Source organism: Rhinatrema bivittatum, chromosome 1, assembly GCF_901001135.1.
Source record: "Rhinatrema bivittatum chromosome 1, aRhiBiv1.1, whole genome shotgun sequence".
NCBI classification, from domain to species: domain Eukaryota; kingdom Metazoa; phylum Chordata; class Amphibia; order Gymnophiona; family Rhinatrematidae; genus Rhinatrema; species Rhinatrema bivittatum.
In genome coordinates this window covers 486,503,602-486,528,058 of record NC_042615.1, presented here as the reverse complement: position 1 = coordinate 486,528,058, position 24,457 = coordinate 486,503,602, and the positions used below count along the sequence as shown (strand labels likewise).

Genomic DNA, 24,457 nt, shown 5'->3' with positions numbered 1-24,457 from the left:
CTATCACGGCCTCCAGGCGGTCAACCTGCTGCGCTTCGGCAGGAGACAGCTCTTGTGTATTGAGGAGCTGTTGGACCCATCGGAGTCCTGCCCATTGCGTGAGGGAACTACAGATCGCCACTCTGTTGCCCAGAGCTGACACCTCGAATACTCTCTTGAGATACACCTCGAGCTTTCTATCCTGCATATCCCATAGGGCAGCACCTCCCGTCACCGAAATGGTAGCTTGTTTCATCACTGCAGATAAATGGTAGTTTGTTTCATCACTGCAGATATCGCCGCATCCATTTTGGGAACCTTGAGGAGCTCCAGAAAATCATCTGGGAGGGGGTATAGTTTATCCATAGCTCTACCCACCTTGAGGGAGGCATCAGGAGAATCCCATTCCTGGGACAGCAATTGCAGTAGTGTAGGATGGGAAGGAAAAGACCTCGAAGGCGGACGTAGACCTGATAGCACGGGGTCCCCCTTCTTAGCTGGAGGAGAAGGCCCTGGAGGGTCTTGTGGATCCTCAATATCCAATTACTGCACGACATATGGGATGAGCGAATCCAACTCATCCCTCTGGAAGAGACGCAGTACCCAGGGATCATCCCCTTCCATCTGAGTCATCAGAGAGGGTTCATCCAGGTCTGGGTCCGGGAGAGGGCCTTGAGGAAGAGTATCCAAGACCCCCGGAGGATGATGGACCACGCGGACCCTGGAGGCACCTTGGTGAACCCAAGGTCCTGAGGCCCCCACTCCCTGAGGGCATCCCAGAGGCCACGGGGGATCAGCCATCCTGCTCACCTTAGGAGGAGGCGGCCCTGTTGGATCTTGCTGCTGTCTCATTCTGGCCAGGAAGGCATTGTGCATTAAAAGCACAAAATCCACCGAAAATGGAGGTGGTCCAGAAGAAGGCACTGATGGGGGGGGGTCCTCCTGCAGGTGGACAAGGGTCCAGGGGATTGACAGGGGTCAGGATCGGCGGCAGCTCTGAAGAACCGGCGTCCGAATCGTCTCCTGGCTGCTCTGGAGCAGTCGGCTCAGAATCAAAGATGGCCGCCGTTCCCACGTTGGGCGGGATCGGAGGCAGCCTCCGTGCATCGAGGCGCGCGAACCTGCTCGTCCTGCTGGCCGCGAGGAACCCTCCCCACCAAGGAGGCATCTCGCAGAGATCCCCTCACGGGAGAGCCAGGAACCGTGCTCTCCGCACGCGCAGCACCTCGAGGACCATGGCAAGAGACTGTGAGCTGAGCCGCCGACGAATCGCTGGTGAGTGGCTGCGAGGAGCAGGGAAAAACCCCCTCTGCAGTACTACTACTTCTCCCCGACCTGCCTGAACTGCTATTTACACCACACAGAGGAATGTCACGTCTCTGTGGAGGCTGCCCTGAGGCAAAACGATTTCTCAGGGCAGCAGGTCGGCTCGGAGGAAAAGGGGGGGGGGAGGTTGGACCACCAACTTGCACCCTGGGGCTTACAAATCTAATCTGCAAGTAAGAAAGGTACAAAATCTTAACCCCACAAAGCAAATACAGCAATGGAGACTAAATAACAGCTCTTCCTGCAAGTTAGATTTCTGGGCCCTAGACAAGGGTCTGAGCTTTCCCCGTCTCTTTTTTTTTTTTTTACTATCCTCTGTTAACCTTGATCCATCTTAAGATAGGAAGGAAGCTAAGAAATAGAGAAAAGAGCACTAAATTTAGCTTTTCAGAAGTCTTAGTGGGGAACTAGCCACTCTCATCTGCTGGAGTCAGAAGAATACTGAAGGATGACAGAGGGTGCACTAGCTTATATGGGAGCACCCTTCGAAGTTTTCTCTGACTCCATCTCCTGGAAGGGGGACATAACCCACTGTCTGGACTGATCCGGGTACGTACAGGGAAAGCACAGCAGCAGCCCAACACAAGTCTGGTTGCTGTGGGCTGCAGCCATGGTAAAAAGGAGATAAAATTTCAGTTGAAGCACAGATCCTGGGAGCTCTATAAAAACCCAGATTCCTGTGGTCTTCCCTGATGTTAAACTAGTTTCAAACTTGGCTGCCATTGGGAGGTGGTGGCAGGCCCTAAACAGAAAGTGATATCATTTCCTCATCTTTTAGCTGCTGATCTACCATACTCCCAATAATAGGTTCTAACTGTTGGGGAGTAAAGAACATTTTTCATCTTTAGGGAATTGGGGTTACACTCTCCACGGTAGCAAAAAGATGTCACCTTTGGGATTCCACGGTGCATCATCAGAACCTTTTTTTTTCTTTGGACGAGTTTTCAACGCAGGATCATCATCATCTGACTCCAGAGAGGGATAAACTGTAAGGCAAAGGAAAATTGGTTCTTACCTGCGAATTTTCGTTCCTGTAGTACCATGGATCAGTCCAGACACCTGGGTTCATCTCCCTCTATCAGCAGATGGAGACAGAGAAAAAAATCTCGCTGACTCTGTATCTAAACAACCGTGCCACCTGCAGTTCGTCAGTATATATCTATATCAAAGCAGATAATAGCAAAAAATATGGAACCATTAAACAACAATTAACAAGAACATGGAATGCAACAGAGAACAATCTTACAGCTGAGCGGACGACTCTCCCCTTTATATAACTCCCTTCTAATTGGGCGGGCTCTGGACTGATCCGTGGTACTACAGGAACAAAAATTAGCAGGTAAGAACCAATTTTCCTTTCCCTAAATGTACCCAGATCAGTCCAGACATCTAGGATGTACCAAAGCCCTTACACCCAGGGTAGGACCTGGAGAGTCCAGCTCGCAAAACACTCTCGCCAAAGGCAGGGTTTGCCGGAGCGCAGACATCTAAGCGATTGTGCCTTGCAAAAGTATGCAGCAACTTCCAAGTCGCCGTTCTGCAAATTTCCTGTGGGGAAACAAGTTGAGATTCCGTCCACGAGGCCGCTTGTGAATGTGTGGAGTGAGCACACAAGCCTTCCGGAACTGGACGACCCAGTGTAGTATACTTGGAAGAAATAGCCTCCTTCAACTATCGTGCAATAGAGGCTTTAGAAGCCTTGGAGTCTCTTTTAGGACCACTCCACAGCACGAAGAAGTGATCGGACCTCCTAAAGTCATTGGTAATCTCGCGGTAACGCAATAAAGCTCTCCGAACATCTAGATGTTTGAGCTCCCTCGCATTAGGATCCGACGCTTGTAAGTTAGGAAAAGCCAGAAGTTCCACTGACTGATTGACATGGAACGTTGAAACCACCTTTGGTAAAAAGGAAGGTACCATCCGTAAAGAAACTCCGGGTTCCAAAATTTGAAGGAAAGGATCTCGACAAGATAAAGCCTGTAACTCAGAAATTCTTCTAGCCAAACAAATGGCGACGAGAAAAATTACCTTAAGTGTCAAATCCTTTAACGTAGCCCTTCAGAGCAGCTCGAAGGGAGGTTCACACAGAGCTTTAAGAACTAGATTAAGATTTCAGGACGGACAAGATTTCTGAACTGCAGGACAAACATTCGTCGTACCTCTAAGAAAACGAACCACGTCCGGATGAGACAAAATAGAGGAACCTTCAATTTTGCCACGGAGAGAGACCAGTGCTGTTACCTGCACTTTAAGAGAACTAAGAGATAAGCCCTTGGTGAAGCCATCCTGTAAGAAAGATAATATTTCAGGAATTAAGGCCCTAAGATGGCGAATTCCCCTGACGCAACACCAGGACTCAAAAATCTTCCATACCTGAACGTAAGAGAGGTTAATAGACTTCCTTCTAGACTGTAACAATGTGGTGACTACCGAGTCCGAGTAACCTTTTCTTTTCAAACGCCTCCTCTCAAAAGTCATGCTGCTGGACAAAAGCGAGTAGCCTGGTCGAAAAATATAGGACTCTGTCAAAGAAGACGCGTCAGGTGACCGAAGCGAAGTGGGCCGTCCACCGCCAGATTGACCAGATCCGCAAACCACAGATGCCGAGGCCACTCCGGTGCCACCAGAATCACCTCTCCGCAATGCTTGTCTATGCGATGTAGAACCTTGCCCACTAGTGGCCATGGAGGAAAAACATATAGTAGAACTCCCTGAGGCCATGGTAGAATCAGAGCGTCGACCCCTTCGGCCCCCGTACTGCCTTTGGCGACCTGAAGAATCAGAAGGCCTTGGCATTCTGAGAGGTCACCATAAGGTCGACGTGAGGTACATCCCAACGATCTCGAATTAACTGCATGGCTGTCTCTGAGAGTTCCCACTTGCCTGGATCCAAGTGTGCAACTCAAGAAATCCGCCTGAACATTCTCTGTTCCTGCGATGTGGGATGCCACTAATCTCTCTAGATGTCGTTCCACCCAGAGCACCAACCTCTGCGCCTCTAGAGCCACTGCCTTGCTTTTGGTTTCGCCCTGCCGATTTATATACGCTATTGTTGTCGAGTTGTCCGACAGAACTCGAACCGGACGATTCCGTAGTAACGGCAGAAACTCCTTCAAGGCCAAGCGAACCACCCTGGTCTCTAGACGGTTGATAGACCATACAGACTGTCTTGTGGACCAGGATCCCTGAACCAAATGGGACTGACAAACTGCTCCCCATCCAGAGAGACTGTCATTGGTAGTAACCACCATCCAATCGGGAACTTCGAGGTCCACTCCCCGACTGAGATTGGAAGTCTGAAGCCACCTTGACAGACTGTCTCTCGGCAAACCCTCGAGAGGTAAGCGGATGTGATATTCTTCCGATACTGGCTTCCAGCAGGACAACAATGCCGTCTGTAGTGGTCTCATATGGGAAAACGCCCAGAGAACAAAGTCCAGCGTAGAGGCCATCAAGCCGAGTACCTGTAAGTAGTCCCAGACCTTGGGTACCTGCAACCGCAAAAACCAGTGGATCTGGGCCTGAAGTTTCAAGATTTGATCTTGAGAGAGAAAGACTGTGCCTATAAGAGTATTGAACCGAGCTCCTAAATACTCCAAAGATTGTGTTGGTAATAGCTGATTTTTGTCGTGATTCACTACCCAACCTAGGGACTGCAGGACTTCGAGAACTCGATGAACCGACTTGCGGCATAGAGACTCTGACTTGGCTCTGATCAACCAATCGTCCAAATATGGGTGAACTAGAATACCCTCCTTTCAAGGAAAGCTGCCACCACCACCAGGTGAAAGTTCACGGAGCCATGGCGAGACCAAACGGAAGAGACTGAAACTGAAAATGTTGACCCAGAATCATGAAGCGGAGAAAACGCTGAGAGTCCTGATGGATGGGAATACGTAGATAAGCCTCCATGAGATCCAAGAAAGCCAGGAATTCTCCTTTGCATACAGCCGCTATGACCGACCTGAAGGTTTCCATCCTGAAGCGTGGCACCTTGAGTTTTGCATTGACTTTGTTTAAATAGAGTATCGGCCGAAACAAGCCCTCCTTTTTGGGGACCAGAAAATAAATGGAGTATCTCCCCTGACGGAGCTCCGCTCTGGGAACTGGTACTACCGCACTTATCCAACATAACTGGTCTAGAGTCAGTTGTACCGCTGCCCACTTCACCGGATAGCTGCATGGGGAAATTAGAAAAAGTTCCCATACGGGACGAACAAATTCTAAAACGTAACCATTTCTTATCACATTGAGAACCCACTGGTCCTGAGTGATCTTGGCCCACTTGTCGTAAAAGTGCCGTAAGCGAGTGGACCAGCCTGGCATCATTGGGTAGATTTACCTCCTGCCAAGGAGCCACCAGAGGATCCCCTAAAGGACCTTCTGGCTCCACGAAAGGATTGTCCCTATGCTTGCCCCTGCGAAAAATATTGTCTCTGCGGTCCCAGCGTACCATGGGTAGGCCGCGATCTTCTGTTGGACCGAAAACAAGACCTTGATTGAAAAAATCTCTTACCCTTAGGTTTATCCTCGGGTAACCTGAGGACTTTACTGTCTCCAAGAGACTGGATCAGCTGCTGTAGATCCTCGCCAAACAAGAACTTATCTTTGAAAAGCAAGGATGCCAATTGTGCCTTAGAGGAAACATCTGCCGCCCAATTGTGAAGCCAAAGCAACCTTCAGGCGGCCAGGGCTGATCCAATTACTCTGGAGGAAGTAAGCATCAAATCACAGAAGGCATTCGCACCGTAAGCCACAGCTGCTTCCACACGCTCAGCCGTATCCTCGACCACACCTGATTGAGATAAATTACCTTGAAGCTGCTGTACCCACCGGAGACAATTATGCTGTAAGAAACTTGAACACAGCGCTGCACGCAAACCCAGGGATGCCACCTCAAAAATCCTTTTAAGGTGTAACTCCATCTTACGATCTTGTACATCTTTTAAAGCGTCCAAACCAATAACCGGAATTGTGGTGCGCTTAGTCACAGCAGACACCGCTGCATCTACTTTCGGGAGAGAAAAAAGTTTCCCCATGGCTCTGTCAACCTTTAAACCAGAATCAGGAGTCTCCCATTCCTCTTCTACTAACTTCTTAACAGACCTGTGGTAAGGGAAAGAAGTTGGAGGATCTTGGATGGCACCTAGTACTGGGTCCTCGCTGTCTAAATCCTGGTTCTCCTGAGGCATTTTACCCCCAAGAACTTGGTAAGCCAAGGGAAGCAATACCTCCAGCTCTTCCCGCATCCTCGGTAACCAGAATAACTGGAGCCACCAGGGGAGCTTGGCCAAGCCCGGAACCAGTACCACCAGGAGCTATGATACTGTCCTCCTGATCAACCGCCCCTGCTGCATCACCCTGTGGGCGAAAAATCAAGCCCTGTGCTAAGGGAACCCTATTATCAGGCATAGGAGACCTCCTGGGACCCTCCTCAGTGGGCTGGACTGGTGGAATCTGCGGCTGTGTAGTCTCCCAAGCCACTTTCTGTTTGGCCATATAGGCAACATGAAGTAACAAAACAAAGTCTGTGGAGAAAAGCCTCCCCCTGCACCAAAAACAGCATGGTCTGGTTGAAAAACAGGCAAACCAGAGCTTTCCTCCCCTTCTTGTCCCCCCTGCCCGTTCCCCAACCTGGAATGGGCCAGAGACAGAGATGGAGGACCCTCCCCCCCCCCCCCCGGCAATGTGGGAAATGCCGCGGCAAAATCCAAAATGTCCACCGTTCCCTCACCGGCCGGGTGAGGTAAAAAAGAAGTTGCAGCCAGTCCAAAAGACAACGATACTCGACGCTGTTTAGCGGGAGAAGAAGCCACAGGTGAATCCTCCCCACTGTCGGCACAGTTAGCACATAAAGCAGAGTTGCTTACCTGTAACAGGTGTTCTCACAGGACAGCAGTATGTTAGTCCTCACATATGGGTGACATCATCAGGATGGAGCCCAATCATGGAAAACATTTGTCAAAGTTTTCCAGAACTTTGACTGGCACCTACTGGGCATGCCCAGCATAACACCAACCCTGCAGCCAGCAGGGGTCCCCCTTCAGTCTAGTCTTATAGTAAAAAGTACATGAGAAAAATAAAATAATAAATCGTAAGCGAACCCAACTCCGCGGGGTGGCGGGCGGGTTTCGTGAGGACTAACATCCTGCTGTCCTGTGAGAACACCTGTTACAGGTAAGCAACTCTGCTTTCTCACAGGACAAGCAGGATGGTAGTCCTCACATATGGGTGAGTACCGAGCTGAGGATGCCCAAGGAATGCACCAAATGTACCCAAGACGAGCAACAGGCACAAGAACTGGGGTGTAATTTGGTAGAGGGCGGAAGGATGTTGGTACCTCAGTTCGCAAATAAGTTGCGTAGCACAGACTGGCCAAAGATGGAATCTTGTCAGCCAGTCTTGTCTAAACAATAAAAGGCTGCAAAGGTGTGGAGAGAGCTCTAGGTAGCAGCCTTACAGATGTTAGCAAGTGGCACCGAGCGCAGGTGCACTACTGATGTTGCCATGGCCCTGAGAGTGTGCTTGAACACGGTCTTGAAGCGGAATGCCTGCCGGTTGGTAACAAAAGGAAATACAGTCCGCTAACCAGGAAGAGAGAGAGTCTGCTTACCCACAGGTTTGCCCAATTTGATGGGAATCAAAGGAAACAAACTTGAGTGCATTTCCTGTGGGCAGCAGTACGGTCTAGATAAAATGCTAAAGCACGTTTACAGTCAAGGGTATGCAGAGCCCATTCTCCTTGGTTTGAGTGGGGCCTGGGAAAGAAGGTGGGTAGTATAATGGATTGACTGATATGAAACTCCGATACTACCTTAGACAAAAACGTACGGTGAGTGTGGAGTACTACCCTATCATGCAGAAGTTTAGTGTAAGGTGGGTAGGTAACTAAGGCCTGTAACTCACTAACGCTGCGAGCAGATGTGATCGCCAAAAGAAAAATCACCTTCCAGGTGAGATGGCGGAGATCGCAGGATTGGAGAGGCTCAAACGGCGGTTTCACAAGCCGCCCCAAAACCAAGTTGAGGTCCCAGGAAGGGGCCGGAGGGCGCAGTGGAGATTTAAGGTGGAGCAAGCCCTTCAAAAAGCATGTTACAAGGGGTTGTACTGAAATAGGTACATCCCAGACACCTTTATGGAAGGCGGCTACCGCACTGACATGTACCCTGATGGAAGAAGTTTGGAGACCTGACTCTGACAGATTCCAGAGATAGTCCAAAAACTTCGGTGTGGAACAAGTGAAGGGATCGATAGACATGGAAGTACACCATACCGTAAACCTGTTCCATTTGTAACAATAAGACTGCCTTGTGGAAGGCTTTCGTTAAACTACTAGGACACAGGAAACCGGCTCTGAAAGGTTAAGAGGTTGAAGTATTAACCTTTCAACATCCAGGCAGTCAGGGAGAGGGCCTGGAGGTTGGGGTGACGAAGGCAGCCATTGTTCTGAGTGATCAAAAGAGAGTCCTTCCCCAGAGGAATGTGCTGGTGTACTGATAGGTTGTGGAGAATTGGAAACCAGACCTGGCGTGGCCAATGAGGGGCTATGAGAATCATTAGTCCCTTGACCCTTTGCAACTTCACGAGAGTCTTTGAAATGAGTGGAAGTGGAGGGTACGCATAAAGGAGACCGCTGGGCCACGAGAGGGAGAAAGCGTCTCCTGGTTGAAGGTGTTGGCTGCGAGTGAGAGAGCAGAAGTTCCCTACTTTGCGGTTGTGAATTGACGCAAAGAGGTCTATGTGAGGGTAACCCCAACGTTGGAATATTGAGTCTGCTACAGTGGGGTTGAGGGACCACTCATGCGGTTGAAAAGTGTGACTCAGCTTGCCTGCCAACACATTGTCCATTCCCGGCAAGTAGTTGGCCCTGAGGTACATCGAGTGGGAAAGGGCTTCCGCCCATATCTGTGCAGCTTCCTGACACAGGAGGTAGGAGCCTATTCCCCTTTGCTTGTTGATGTACCACATGGTTGTCTGTTTGAATCAGGATGACCTGGTTGGAAAGGTGATGCTGAAAAGCCCTGAGAGCATATCTGTTGCACGAAGCTCCAGGAAATTGATTTGGTGTTTGGCTTCCTCTGGAGACCAAATGCCCTGACTTTGCAGATTTGCAACATGTGCAGCCCAGCCGAGATTGGAGGCATCTGTTGTCAAGGTTATTTGAGGTTCTGGAGCCTGAAATGGAAGGCCTTGAAGCAGATTGGATTGGTTTATCCACCAAGCCAGCGATAAGTGGAGCTGGTTGGTGATGTGGACAGTGGTGGACATTGGCTGAAAAGATTGAATCCACTGCGATTTTAGAGTCCACTGCATTACTCTCATGGCCAGGCAGGCCATGGGAGTGACATGCACGGAGGAGGCCATATGACCCAGTAAGATCAGAAAGTGACATGCAGTTGAGTGTTGTCAAGACTGTAGTTGATGGGCCAGAGAGGTGAGAGTGAAAAGCTCGATCCTGAGGTAGGAAAGCTTTCGCTTTTAGAGTGTCCAAGTCGGCCCCTATGAACGATAGGGTTTGAGAGGGAACTAGCCTGGATTTTGGATAGTTTATGAGAAACCCTAGGGAGATCAGGGTATGGCACGTGAGACGTAGAGACGTTAGTGCAGCTTGCTGAGTAGGAGCCCTAATCAACCAATCGTCGAGATAGGGATAGACGTGGACACTGACTCCTGAGAAAGGCAGCTACCACTAGGAGGCACTTGGTGAAGACTTGTGGGGCAGATGCTACGCCGAATGGTAACACCCGATATTGGAAGTGTTTCGGGCCTACTAGGAAGCGCAGGAATCTGCGATGTGACAGAGTAATGGAAGTGTGTGTGTAGGTGTCCTGGAGGTCTAGAGAGCAGAGCCAGTCTTCCCTTTGGAGAAGGGGAAGAAGAGAACCCAAGGTCACCATCTTGAACTTTTCTCTTTGTAGGTATTTGTTTAAGGTGCAAAGGTCCAGTATTGGGCGAACACCACCTGATGTTTTTGGAATAGAAACCCTGCCACTGTCGGGAGAGGGGCACTGGTTCTATTGCCTGGGACTGGAGGAGGAGGGAGACCTCCTGTTCCAGGAGCAGTGAGTGGTCGGATGTTCCCCACGTCAGCCAAGGTGGGGAATCCGGTGGAACAGAGAGAAGGTTGAGGTGGTAACTTTGGGTTATTACAGCGAGAACCCACTGATCTGTGGGGACTGTGTGCCATGGTTTGGAGAAGTGGCACAACCGGCCTCTGATGGGAATAGCCGGAAGTGGAGGCTGGGTACTGCTCTCTAGGAAGGAGTCAAAAGCCAGATGCTGGACCTGGCTGGGGGGGCCGGCTGTGACTTCTGAACTCGAGGTTGCTTGAATTGGCCTTTTTGGTAAGGCTTGGAAGCTCGAGCCCTGGACGCCGGGGGATAGAATCTCTTTTGCCGGTAGACTTGTCTCTTGGAGTCACTCGTAAAGGATCTTTTGGAAGAGGAAGAGAGATCAGAAGGCAGTAAGGAGAGCTGGCGCAGAGTCTCTTGGTGGTCCTTGAGCTGCGCCACTGCTTCTTGAATTTTTTCTCCAAAACGATTATCCCCAGCACAGGGCAAGTCAGCTAACCTGTCCTGTACTTCTGGTCTGAGGTCTGAAGACTTTAGCCAGTCCCATCTTCTCGCACTAATTCCTGCTGCCGAAACTCTGGAGGCGGTGTCGAAGATGTCATATGCCGAACGTACTTCATGTTTTGTGCTAGGGCATGAAGTTGGTCCTGGAATTGCAGAGGTAAGGCTTCAGCAAATTCCTGAATCTTCGTAAACAGGGCCCTATTGTACTGGGTCATGTATACTTGATAGGAAGCAATGCGAGAGATGAGCATTGACCCATGAAATGCTGTCTTCCAAACGCATCCAGAAATTTCTGTTCCTTTCCTGGGGGAATGGAAGAGTGGGTTTGGAGCGTCGTGCCCTCTTCTGGGCTGACTCCACAACTACTGAATGATGATCTAGTTGATCTCTTAGGAAGCCAGGGGCTGGCTGAACTAGATAGGTGGCATCTGCCTTACGGTTGACAGGTGCCACAGAGCCAGGGTGCTCCCAATTTCTCTTTAAAAGGGCCAAGAGGATGTCATGAATAGGGCTAGACATGATTTCCTTAGGAGCATCAAGAAATTGGAGAAGTTGATGCCTAGAGTCCTCTTTGGTCTGAAGCTGGAATGGAACTGTTTCAGAAATTTCTTTAACAAAGTTGATAAAGGACAAGTCCTCTGGAGGAGAACGCTTCCTTTCATCAGGAGGAGAGGGCTGTGAAGGCAAATCATCTGAATCCTGGGACGAATCATCCGTCCAGGGATTGTATGGCTCATCACCAGCTCCCATATGTTCATCAGAAGGCAGTAACGGTGTTATTCCGGAAGGTTCGGGCCTAGGCATGGATGGCCTTGGAGGTGGAACCAAAGGCATCGATGGAATCGGTGACATCGATGGATGTGTATGTGGTTGCACTCCGGAGGGCGGAATGGAGATCTGTGATTCTTCTTCTTCTTCCGATGACAAGGGTATCGATGAGGAAGGAATCGGAGCCATTGGTTACCTCGGATGCACCGGTGGAAGGGCACCGATTAACTTATCCATTCTTGCCAATAGCGGTGCAAGCGCCATGGGTATCGGATCAGTGGCTGGAGCAGGAACCGGCACTGGCATCGATGGAGGTTTGAACCCCTGGAGTGCTTTACCGATGGCCTCTTGGATCACCTGATCCAATTCCTCACGGAAACCTGGGGCATGGATACCTGGTTCGGGAGTAGGAGGCAGCACTGGCGTAGCCGGAGGGTCCACCGGTGAAGGTGGAATTGCGGATCCCGGCACCTGTCCAGGTGGGGAACGCCTCGGCGACCCAGAGACAGAAGAGGATGGGGCCTTTTCTGTTTGGGACTTCTTTGTCAGTGGCTCAGACGACGTCAATGAAGAGGGCTTGCCTGTATCAGTGGCCTGAGCTTTTCGATGGCGGTGTCTATGTTTTTCTCGATCTTCTTCTCGGTCTTTCTCCTGAGGAAGAACAGAGGGGGTCGACACCCGCGGAGTCATTGAAGCCGGTCGGGCAGCAGCGGTTTCCCGGTGCTGGTGCGAAGTAGACAGCACTGGTTCAGACGACGTCGAAGCTATCGATGGAGTCGGGGTTTTTGGCCGAAAGAGAAGTCCCATCTTCTCCAGCCTAGCCTTATGACCCTTTGGTGTCATTTGGGCACATTTGGAGGAAGTAAGGACATCATGGTTGGACCCCAAACACATCACACAGACCGTATGAGGGTCAGTGATGGACATCGTTCCAGTGCAGTCAGGGCACCGACGAAAACCCGACGCCATGGCCTCGACAAAATTTAGCCACAGTGCAGTCCATTGAAATCGTCGGTTCAGTGTGCTGCGGCAGTCAAAAAAGCAAACAGAATGTTGGGAATTATTAGAAAGGGAATGGTGAATAAAACGGAAAATGTCATAATGCCTCTGTATCGCTCCATGGTGAGACCACACCTTGAATACTGTGTACAATTCTGGTCGCCGCATTTCAAAAAAGATATAATTGCGATGGAGAAGGTACAGAGAAGGGCTACCAAAATGATAAGGGGAATGGAACAGCTCCCCTATGAGGAAAGACTAAAGAGGTTAGGACTTTTCAGCTTGGAGAAGAGACGGCTGAGGGGGGATATGATAGAGATGTTTAAAATTATGAGAGGTCTAGAACGGGTAGATGTGAATCTGTTATTTACTCTTTTGGATAGTAGAAAGACTAGGGGACACTCCATGAAGTTAGCATGGGGCACATTTAAAACTAATCGGAGAAAGTTCTTTTTTACTCAACGCACAATTAAACTCTGGAATTTGTTACCAGAGGACGTGGTTAGTGCAGTTAGTATAGCTGTGTTTAAAAAAGGATTGGATAAGTTCTTGGAGGAGAAGTCCATTACCTGCTATTAAGTTCACTTAGAGAATAGCCACTGCCATTAGCAATGGTAACATGGAATAGACTTAGTTTTTTTGGGTACTTGCCAGGTTCTTATGACCTGGATTGGCCACTGTTGGAAACAGGATGCTGGGCTTGATGGACCCTTGGTCTGACCCATATGGCATTTTCTTATGCTCTTAAAAACTCGACGGGAATCAACCGCAAGCAGGTAAAATACTTACCGTTAGACCGCGGAGCAAAGATATCGATAAGGGGACCCCTGTGGGGTAAAATGTTTTTTGAAAATATTGATGAAGTTCCGTGAGGAAAAATTCCTGTCTGGAATCTCTGAAGAGCTCATTAACCCACGTGGCTACTGCTGTGCGGAAAAAAGAAGACTGAAGGGGGACCCCTGTTGGCTGCAGGGTTGGTGCTATGCTGAGCATGCCCAGTAGGTGCCAGTCAAAGTTCTGGAAACTTTGACAAAAGTGTTCCGTGATTGGGCTCCATCCTAATGATGTCACCCATATGTGAGGACTACCATCCTGCTTGTCCTGTGAGAACCCCAACCTATTAAACCGGGAAGAATCAGAGCCGCATGAACGCATGCCCTGCCGTGAGCCAGAAGGTAGAGATAAAATTAAAATCCTCTCTCTGAAGGTACTCACCACAACAGAAGAAAAGGTCCCCCAAACAAACAACCAGAGCCCCACAAAAAGCTCCTACCTAAGTGTAGGAAGTCGCTCGCTTGTAGAGCAGTGCTCAGTTGCAAACAGTTTTTTTTTGTTTGTTTGTTTTTTTTTAATTAGCTTTAGTTAAAAATGAACAACCTACCCTGAAAAATAGGCAAAAATAGCCAAAACGTCTTGTAAAAAAGTATTCTAAAGAGCCTGCAGCCACCTCAGTGGCCTCGTGAAGGGAGGGATCTGGACAACCAGATTTACACCTCATGGGCGCCCAGACCAAGCACACACAAGGGTACCAACCCCCAGCTCGGCTGCCTCAACCGAACAGGGAAGAACCCTAAGGATTCTAAAAAAAAAATTTTAAAAAACCCCCAGGAGGAAGGCTCAAAAGAAAAAAAATTAGTCAACTGCAAAACTGCAGGATTAACAGCTTCTGCCAACTGCTGGAGACAGAGAAATACTGACGAACTGCAGGTGGCACAGTTGCTTAGATACGGTTTCAGCATGTTTTTTTTTCTCTGTCTCCATCCTCTGATATGAGGAGATGAACTCAAGTGTCTGGACTGATCCGGGTACGTACAAAGAAAGTAGGCTTTAAATAGGAGAACCACCAAGAACTGTATTATAGCATCACCACTCATGGACAGACATTCTAAAGAAACAGACAGAAGAGAAAAAGGAGAGAGGGGGTGGAGAAGAGCATCCTTACTGTACTCAGAGTCCTTGAAAACATGTGCCAGACTCTCCTGTTCATCCTCATCCAAGCTCCCTTCATCTTCACTCTCCATACTATGATGAGCTGGCCTTTTCACTGGCCTCTTGCCTGGCCTCTGGATCATCCTACAGCTATTAACAGTACCCTGAGTGCTGGAGACCCCAGTAGTGCCTCCTCCTGTGCTGCTTCGTTCCTGCCCAGCTGCCCACCAAGCCTGCAGGCTGGAGGCTGCTGGGGATGAGGACGATGACTGAAGATTTGCCATACACAGCATGCCCTGGATAGCTTCCTGTGTACTGGGGGAGGCAGGAGCTTCACTGCAAGGTGGAAAAAGAAAAAAGTGTCATCTAATGCCTTCAGCTTTTCAACTCCAGTCCACAGAGAGAAGAGGGGGAGACAGTCATTCAATGCTCACAGCTTTAAAAACTCCACTTTGGAGAGAGAAGAGAGAAAGAAAATTATCCACTTGCTGAATTACAATTCTAGGTAGGGGATAGCAGCCAAGATGAAACACTTGTATGATTTTTGGGCAAGGTGGCAGAAATGTAAGAAACAATGGCTCCCTGATCAGAGCTAGATGTAAAGGAGGAAGTATAGAAGTCAAGTACAGTTAACTCCCTAATGAGTCAAATGAAAAAAGTCTACATATGAGTTCCTGATGGAAACCTGGATGGAAAAAAGGGAACTGAAAGCTGGCATATCTGTGCCTGATCAGTTGCTCTTACGTTAGCTCAGCATAGTCTGGACCTCCGACTTGCCGACTGGCCTTTAGCAAGTCCAGAATCCCTCCGGCACTGCTGCTGCAACCAACCATCTCATTCTCTGCAGCGTCTTCATCAGTTGTGTAATCCTCCTGCAGAGCACAGGACAGGGAGCATGTACTATCTCACTCATTCACTAAGAACACACTACATCTGCAAACACATCATCCTGCCCTCCCCTCCACCCCACCATTCACATGGAACACATCCCATCCAACAGTGATCCTGTTCATCAGGAAAAAGCCCAACCTACAAGTTCACTACTGATGACTAACATCTATCTACAGCTGTACTCAATCCCCAATGTTCATGAAAAAGTTGTTTTGCCCATCACCTTCTCCCCTACCACATTCATAACAAATATTGTCCAACTACCAGAGACACCTGTTTATCAGGAATACAAATTCCAGCTTACCTCTCTCAAGCAAAGTTGCTCACCTGTAACAGATGTTTTCCAAAGATAGTGGGTCAATCAGTCACAGATGGGGATACGTCATCCGACTGCTTCGAGGTGGCCTGATCTATAGCTGAAACTTCTGGAATTACCCCGCACCTGAGCAGTAGGTCAGCACCCTTAGCCATTAAGATGCTGCATACTCCCTCCTCAGTCAATGCAATAGCTGAAAAGAAAGCACAAACAGAGACACCCGGCAAGGAGCACAGAGGAGAAGATGTGCTGGAGAGGAGGGCAGAAAAATGTGGCTGACTGTCCTGCTGTCCACAGAAAATACCTGCTACAGGTGAGCAACTTCGCTTTTTATGTGGACAAGCAGGACATCGGTCACAGATGGGACTCCATAGCTGAGGAGTATAGAAAAAAAGTCCAGGGCCCTTTAGGAGGGGCACAGAGAAACAGCAGAGGCAAAAGACAAGCCAGAAGCAAAATCATCATGAAGACAATAGTTCATGGTGAACGTGTAAAGGGAAGATCATATTGCCGCCTAACAGATGTCCAGGATAGACACAGAGCCTAAAAAAGCAGCGGTAGTGGCCCAAGCATGGACCTGGTGGGCCGTGACATGACCAGGAGAAGAATAAGCAAAAGTAGAATAGCAAAAATGAATACAATATGTGAGCTAGCAAGACAAAGTTTGTTTGAGAACAGAAGAGCCAGGTCAATTAGGGTCATAGCCCACAAACAGTTGTGAGCACTGCCTGGATGCACTGGAGATAGATCCTGAGACCATGAACACACTTCAGCATGTGGAGACTTGCCTCTTCTGGAGAAGCATGTGGCGGAGGGGCAAATACAGGAAAGGAGACGGACTGCTGGAGGAAAAACTTGGCGACCATCTTGGGCAGGAAATGGAGGTTGGTTCGAAGAAACACCTTGTCCGGAAAAACTGCAGGTATGGAGCTCTTCGGCTCCTTGGATGGCACAGAGAATATAGGTGCCTTAGTTGGCACAGAGTCCTTTGGTGCCCTAGACCAGTGGTTCTCAACCTTTTTCCCATCGTGACATACCTGACAGGCCATGCTCAAATGTGTGACACACTGCTCATTACAATTCACGGCGGAAATTAAAAGTAAAGGTCCGGTAATTATTTTTATTAATTAAAATGACACAAGAAAAAGATACGTATTCTGTCTGAACAGAAATTGCATAAATTTATTTATTTTATTTAACACTTTTCTATACCGACCTTCATAGTTAAAGACCATATCAGATCGGTTTACATCGAATTGGGGAACAATAACAAAAAACCCCCCAAAAAAACAGAAGATTTAACCGGAAGAACAAAGTTACATATGTTTGTTATCATGTAACAAATAGTTACCATGTTATAATGTAAAATAAGCAGTTCATGTTATAATGTAATGTAAAATAAGCAGTTCATGTTCTTTCGTCCTGTTATCTTGTAACAAACAGTTAACGTTATAATGTAAAATAAGCAGTTCATGTCTTATTTGTTTCAGTTATATGTAAACCAATGTGATATCTCGATCGAATGTCGGTATATAAAAACAATAAATAAATAAATAAACATATAACAAGGATATAAAACTTGGAAGCATAGACTGCTGGAGAAATCAAGGTCTAGGAACGCAGTGAACAAAAGAATAAACTATTGATGAGTTGGAAGAGGATCTTATTAAGGACTACAGAGATCCATTGTTCAAGAAGGATGTTAGGTCGTCTAATGTGTATCCAGGTGATCTGAGAAGGCTTGATGTTTACTATTTACTATGGTAAATAGTAAACATCCCACACCAAAACAGCACCAATTTCCAGCACTTAAACAGTAACCACCTTACCTAAGGAAAGGCAACACTGAAAATATTACACCAGGCCTTAAGACACCAATACATCTCCTATTAGGAAAACAGACCAAGTCAGGCTGCTATAGAGCCCTACACAGAAACTACACGCCAGCAGAAAACCTCACCTGAATCACATGTGCTGACCCTCACCTAACAAAGAATAAAGAGACCAAAACGCATAACTAGAAGCATGCAGACAAAAACTGAATTGGAAACTGCAACAAGCCAGAGTCTCTGGGGTAGATTTTCAAAGGGGTACGCGCGTACGATACGCGTGTACCCCCCGAAAACCTACCCCAAATCCCCCCTGCGCGCGCCGAGCCTATTTTGCATAGGCTCAGTGGCGCGCGCAAGCCCCGGGACGCGCGTAAGTCCCGGGGCTTGCATGGAGGGGCGTGTCGGGCCACGAGTGACGCTGCGTTTTGGGGGCCGGCCCGGGGGCATGGTCGAGGCATCCGGACCAGCCCCCGGTTCGGGTGATGTCGCGCCATCAGCCCGCTGGCGCGCGCAGATTTACGCCTACTTTCCGCAGGCGTAAATCTGCCAACAAAGGTGGGGGGGGGTGTTTAGATAGGGCCGGGGGGGTGGTTTAGGGAGGGGAAGGGAGGGGAAGGTGAGGGGAGGCGGAGGGAACAGGCAGCACGCTGGGCTCGGCGCGCGCAGGTTGCACAAATGTGCACCCCCATTGCGCGCGCCGACCCAGGATTTTATAAGATACGCTCGGCTACGCGCGTATCTTATAAAATCCAGCATACTTTTGTTCGCGCCTGGTGCACAAACAAAAGTACGCCCGCACGTACATTTATAAAATCTACCCCTCTGTATGCAGTGTAATAAAGGAAAAAACAGAATCATCACCCATTCTTATAAAACAAATCAAGAAATATAAAATCAGTAGCAGTAAAACCATGCTAACAAAAAGAACAGATTATTTCAAAACAGCTGATGAGTGGAATATCCAATAATTAAAAACTCATATAAAAAATTTCTAGATACCAATAAAATATTTCAAAATAGCAGCCAAAAAACCCAGTAAGGAAAAATAAGGATACAAAAATTTTTTTGCTCTGCACACCTGGGAGCATTTAATATCCAGGTGTCCTGAGATTGTTTTGAATTAGCAGGAGGAGGGGTGGTTTGCTTGGAACTTTCTCCTCTCTCTGTCACATACCAGCGCTCTATCTCACACTGGCTCTCAATTACACACCTATATACACATGCTCTCAGTCACTCACATATGCACATGCTTTTTCTCTCACATATATAGGCTCTTAATTACACATTTACACACAAGCTATCTTTTCACGCTTACACACTCAGGCTTTCTATCACACACATACATGCTGTCTTTTTCTCTCACACACAGACTCTCATTCACATGTTTACAAACATTCTCTCTTTCTCTCATTTACACACAGGCTCTCAATCACATACTCACATGCTCCCTCACCTAAACCAGCTCTCAATCACACACAGACACACATGGTCTCTCTCTTACTTATACACCCAGGCTTTTAATCATACATACACATGATCTCTCTCACACACAAAGGATCTCAATCATACACACATACTCTTTCACACAAACAGGTTTTCAATCACAAACTTACACATACAGGTTCCCAATCGTAAACTTACATTCATGCTCTCTCACAGGCAGGCTCTCAATCACAGACATACTCTCTTTCACATATACAGGCTCTCAATCATTCACAAACATGCTATCTCACTCACACACACAGGATTTCAAACATACATGCTTGCTTGCTCATTCACTCTCTCTCTCTCCCCAGAACTAGTGGCAGCAGCAGCCTCCTCCCAACCCTAACCTCCTTCATTTTCAGCCCTCGCGCGGAGAAAGTAGTCCCATCGGCCATGGGGGTTGACGCTCTTCTTCATTTTTCTGCGCGCCGCACTGCTCATTCCTCCGGCAGCGTCTCTCTTCTGTTCTTCGGGCCGACGCTGACCACACTAGCATGGTCTCTTCTTCCCGCGCACGCATCCGCTGCTCACCACTTCCTCTTCGGGGGGGGGGGGGGGGGGGCGGAAAGAAGAGACCGGGCTGACAGCATTTTAAGCCCGGGCGGAGGAGGACTGGGGAGCAGCTGGGTCAGCGGGGGACCAGGAAGTTTGGCGACACACCTGCGTGTTCTTGGCGACACACTGGTGTGTCGCGACACACCGGTTGAGAACCACTGCCTTAGACAATACTCTGACTTTGGGTGCCTTCGGTGGAGCTATGCCATCTGACACGTTGGACAGTGCTGACATCTTCAGCACCTTGGATGGCACAGGTTCCCGCAACATCTGGTGTTTATGCGCATGAGCATGCAGCGTGTCCTTCACTGCCTTTGAAGTTGCAGAGGCCTTTATCTGAATGCCTTTCAATGGCACATGGGCCAGGTGAGCTCTGTGGTTCGAGCCCGTATGTTCCCTGGAGGACTGAGAGTCCATGTACCCTGAAGAGGACGTGGAAGACCAAGCAGACGTGGAGGCTCTCGGCGTATAAGTAGACGAAAGAAAAGAGCCACGGTCGCTCTCTGTAGTGAGAGGTTGATTATGTGGGAAGCGATGCAACTTGCGTGGACTACAGGTAAGATCCACCACAGGAGAAAGGACTGGAGGATCTTTGGAGTCACTGCAGGAACAGCATGACTTACTCCGATGAGGTGGAGAAACGTCCAACTTTCGCTTTGCATCTAAGGATTCATACTTGACCTTCAGGTCTCTGTAATAAGGCATTACTGGAGACATGCAGGTGCACATCTTGCAATTGCAAGAATCATGACTAGGTCCTATTCAAAGGAGACAGACATCATGGAGGTCCCTCGACATCTTATTGCATTGAGGACAGAGGCAGCATGGGCAAACCCCTTTGTAGGAGCTTGCCTCAGACATGGTTGAAACATGGGAAAGATCAGACCCAACTGTTCACGCTAGTGGACAGAATGAGATTAAGGAGGGAGCAGTATGCAGCGTCTAATGGCTCAGGGCACTGACCAACTACGCAGGTGTGAAATGAGTCCAGAAGTTTCAGGTACAGATCAGGCCCAACTCAACGCCACCAGATGGTGTATCCCCATCTGTGACTGATGTCCCGCTTGTCCACAGAAAAAAATCCTGTTCTATTATTTCTCCACATCAGCTCTGACCAAAGGGTAATCATCCCCCACCTCATATTTAAAACAACATGAAAATTAGCAAGTGAGATTTTAAACTGGTGCCACCTTGTGGTCAACCTCTCCTACTCATCCTATTACAGTTTCCTGTAAATCAGAAATGGCTTGAGTTCCTGACTTGATTGAAGGAATGCAATGCTATACCACGTTGAGTGTGGCAAAACAGGGGTTTTGCATGCTCTGTAGTTTATTGGTCTGCCCTGTGACACTTTTCCTCAGAGAGCTCATTTCCTCTGTGCTGGCCTACAGGTGGGAGGTTTGACCTCTGCACAATAGTTCAAGCAAAGGCTGTGGATGCTGCTTTGATTCAGAAGGAAGCTTGAATGGCCTACACACCCCAGCAGCCCCAAGGAAATGTAAGACAAACATCCTGCAGTACCATGGACCAGAAAACTATTACCAGTCAGAAGACCATTGGTCAGGCAGTGACTGTTAGAACTTTGTGAACTGATTGGCCCTGCAGACAGAGAACTAGTCCTGAAAGTACTTGAACTCTGTAGTCTCGGTTGGGAGTACAGAGGGAGCAAATCTCTGCACTGTGGCCTTGTTCACCTCATGTGGACAGCCTTTTTCCTGTCCTCCCTGGCAATAGGTAAGTATTGGAAAATGTTTAGTTAACTTTTACTATTGAATCTTCATTTTAACTGTTGCTTTTTGCAAACTGAATATTTTTTTGGTTCACTATTCTTACTTTTTGTTAATAAACGTATTAGTTTGTTAGTTCTGCCTGTCTTGGACTGATAAACGATCCATATATTGTGTGTATTTGGTCTATGGGTGTATTTCTAGGAATTATGTTACCCTTGGGATGTGTAGGGTTCCAGTATTCCCAGAAAGTACCAGGGGATAGCTTGCGGACAGGGAATTTGCCCAGAGGCAAGCAGAAACCTAGTTGGTGGATAGGAAGTTTCCAGTGTAGGAGCACATGCACAGGTGCAAGCAGGCCTGGGCAGTTCTTGGCAAGATCCTCTGAGTGGCCACAGCATTACCTTGAGTGGACATCAGGGGTAGCGCTGAGGTGTTACGTGACAGTGAGCTTTACAAAGTATTTGAATAAAATATATTCCTTCCTTCCACCCAGGGGTACGCGCCCCATGATGCTATAACTGCGCCTGAGCCAGCCTTTGAGCATTACAAAAGCAAAATTGCTTACCTGTAATAGGTGTTATCCCAAGACAGCAGGATGTAGTCCTCACATATGGGTGACGTCACTGAACGGAGCCCTATCACGGAAAACTGTCAAAGTTTCTAGAAACTTTTGACTGGCACACTGAGCCCACTGAGCATGCCCAGCATGCCATGATCCCTCGAGCCACAGGGGTCTCCCTTCAGTCTCTGGTGTAGCAATAAGCGTTAGCAAAAATAAAATAATAAAACGTACCGGACCTAACTCCACGGGGTGGCGGGTGGATTTCGTGAGGACTACATCCTGCTGTCCTGGGATAATATCTATTACAAGATAAGCAATTTTGCTTTATCTCAGGACAAGCAGGATGCTAGTCCTCACATATGGGTGATTAGCAAGCTAGAAGCTGAGTCATTCTTGTATTGGACCAACAGCAAACAACTTGTGCAATGGGCATAACAACTGGTGTACTGTTGGAAAAAACGAGGCAGCCTGAAATCACAGTTCCTCCCATATAGCTGCTCTGACCTCACCAGCTATACGGGAGAAACTGGATGGATTTATCCGCCAGGCAGTTAAAGATGCTCTTCGACACCTTCAACCGTCTGTGCCATCCGAGCCAATACCCGTGCCTATGCTGGCACAGAGGCCGATGCTGCCATCAATGCCGAACCTTTCACTCTTCGCACCAATTCTTGCGAAACTCGATACCCTCATCGGTGCTCTACTGGTACAACCACCGGCACCGCAAATACCAATCCCCGTGAGTGAAGATGATGCCTCCGAGGTTTCTCCCATGCCTGAACCCGTTCCAGGGCCATCTGGGATTTCTCGGCCGAGAATTCCGGTGACACCATCGATGCCTTTCTCTCCCCCATCGATGCCACCACAAAAACCATCGATGCCTTTCTTCACACCTCACTCTACTCCCCCACGATGCCCTTCATCAGACACCTAGAAGGAGGGAGACATGGATTCTTCATCAGAAGATGTGCTGTCTGAGCCATCCCCACCTGAAGAAGGGAGGATGTCACCTCCAGAGGATCTTTCATTTTCAAATTTTGTTAAGGAGATGGCTGATACCATACCTTTTCAACTAGTGACAGAAGAGGACACCAGGCAGAAGACTCTGGAGGTTTTGCAGTTTGTGGACCCTCCTAAGGAGGTATTAGCAATTCCAGTCCATGAAGTCCTAGTCGACCTGCAGCACAGACTGTGGGAGCACCCATGTTCAATCCCACCAGTGAACAAGAGGATGGATGCTACCTACCTAGTCCAGGTTACCAAAAGGCCCAACTCTCACACCAATCTGTGGTGGTAGAATCCGCCCAGAAGAAATCAAAGAGGATACATCCTCACTCATCAACGACACCTGGCAAAGAACAGAAGTTTAGACACTCTCGGCAGAAAAGTCTTTCAAGGCTCAATGCTTGTTTCCAGGATAGCGTCATATCAACTATATATGACGCAGTATCAGCGCAATCTCTGGAAACAGATGCAACAACTATCTGAGACTTTGCCTCAACAGTATCAAGACTCGGTAAATGATCTCATACATAAGGGCCTAGAAGCAGGCAAACACGAAGTCCATGCAGCCTATAATAGTTTTGAAACCACGTCCAGGATGGCTGCAACTGGAATCAGTGCACGTAGGTGGGCCTGACTAAAGGCCTCTGACCTCAGGCCTGAGGTTCAGGAAAAGCTGGCAGATTTACCTTGTGCTGGTGACAACCTTTTTGGAGGCAAGGTTCAGGATGCAGTGGCACAATTAAAAGAACACTCTGAAATTCTGCGTCAGCTCTCTGCTGTTCCAACAGAACCACCATCTTCGGCACGTAGAACAGTACAAAGAGACACCAAGAAACCCTATTACCGACCAGAGAGGTATTATCCACCGGCACCCTGTGGTAGGGCATCTAGACTAGCACAGAGAAGTCAGCCTAGTCAACCAAGGGCACCTAGGCCACAACCTCCGCCTCAGACAGGCCCTGCATAGGATTTTGAGAACCCGCCAGAGGACAGCAGCCACTCCACCAACCCGATCCCAAATCTACCAGTGGGAGGTTGGGTCTCTTTCTTTCAACCCACTTGGTCAAACATTACAACAGATCAATGGGTACTATCCATTATAACACACGGTTACCAACTGGATTTCCTCACAGTACCAAAAGACTCTCCACCAAAGACTCTTTGCGTACACAAGGATCATATCACTCTCCTGAACACAGAATTATCCACCCTTCTGAGAGCCAGGGCCATGGAACCAGTTCCCCAACCTCAGCAGGGCAGAGGATTCTACTCCCGTTATTTCCTCATTCCAAAGAAAACAGGAGGCCTACGTCCCATCTTAGACCTCCGCAGTCTCAACAAATTTCTACAGAGAGAGAAATTCAGGATGGTCTCCTTAGGCACCATGTTTCCCCTTCTTCAGGCAGGAGACTGGCTCTGTTCTCTGGATCTGCAAGACGCTTACTCTCACATTCCAATATTCCTTCCTCATCGCAAGTTTCTGCATTTCCTGGTGGGTCGTCAGC

General features: G+C 48.4%; 1 protein-coding gene across 8 annotated transcripts in view; it reads right to left on the bottom strand.

Annotated features, from left to right (window-relative positions):
- Positions 1 to 24,457, bottom strand: part of PHF8 (PHD finger protein 8) — a 288,114-nt gene that overhangs the window by 57,002 nt on the left and 206,655 nt on the right. For all 8 annotated transcript variants that reach the window (XM_029607918.1, XM_029607922.1, XM_029607902.1 and 5 more), the window contains 3 exons: positions 15,321 to 15,448; positions 14,590 to 14,912; positions 2,196 to 2,291 (listed from right to left, as the gene is read on the bottom strand). In XM_029607918.1, the coding sequence (XP_029463778.1) occupies positions 2,196 to 2,291; positions 14,590 to 14,912; positions 15,321 to 15,448 (547 nt within the window). The remainder of the gene's footprint in view (positions 1 to 2,195; positions 2,292 to 14,589; positions 14,913 to 15,320; positions 15,449 to 24,457) is intronic.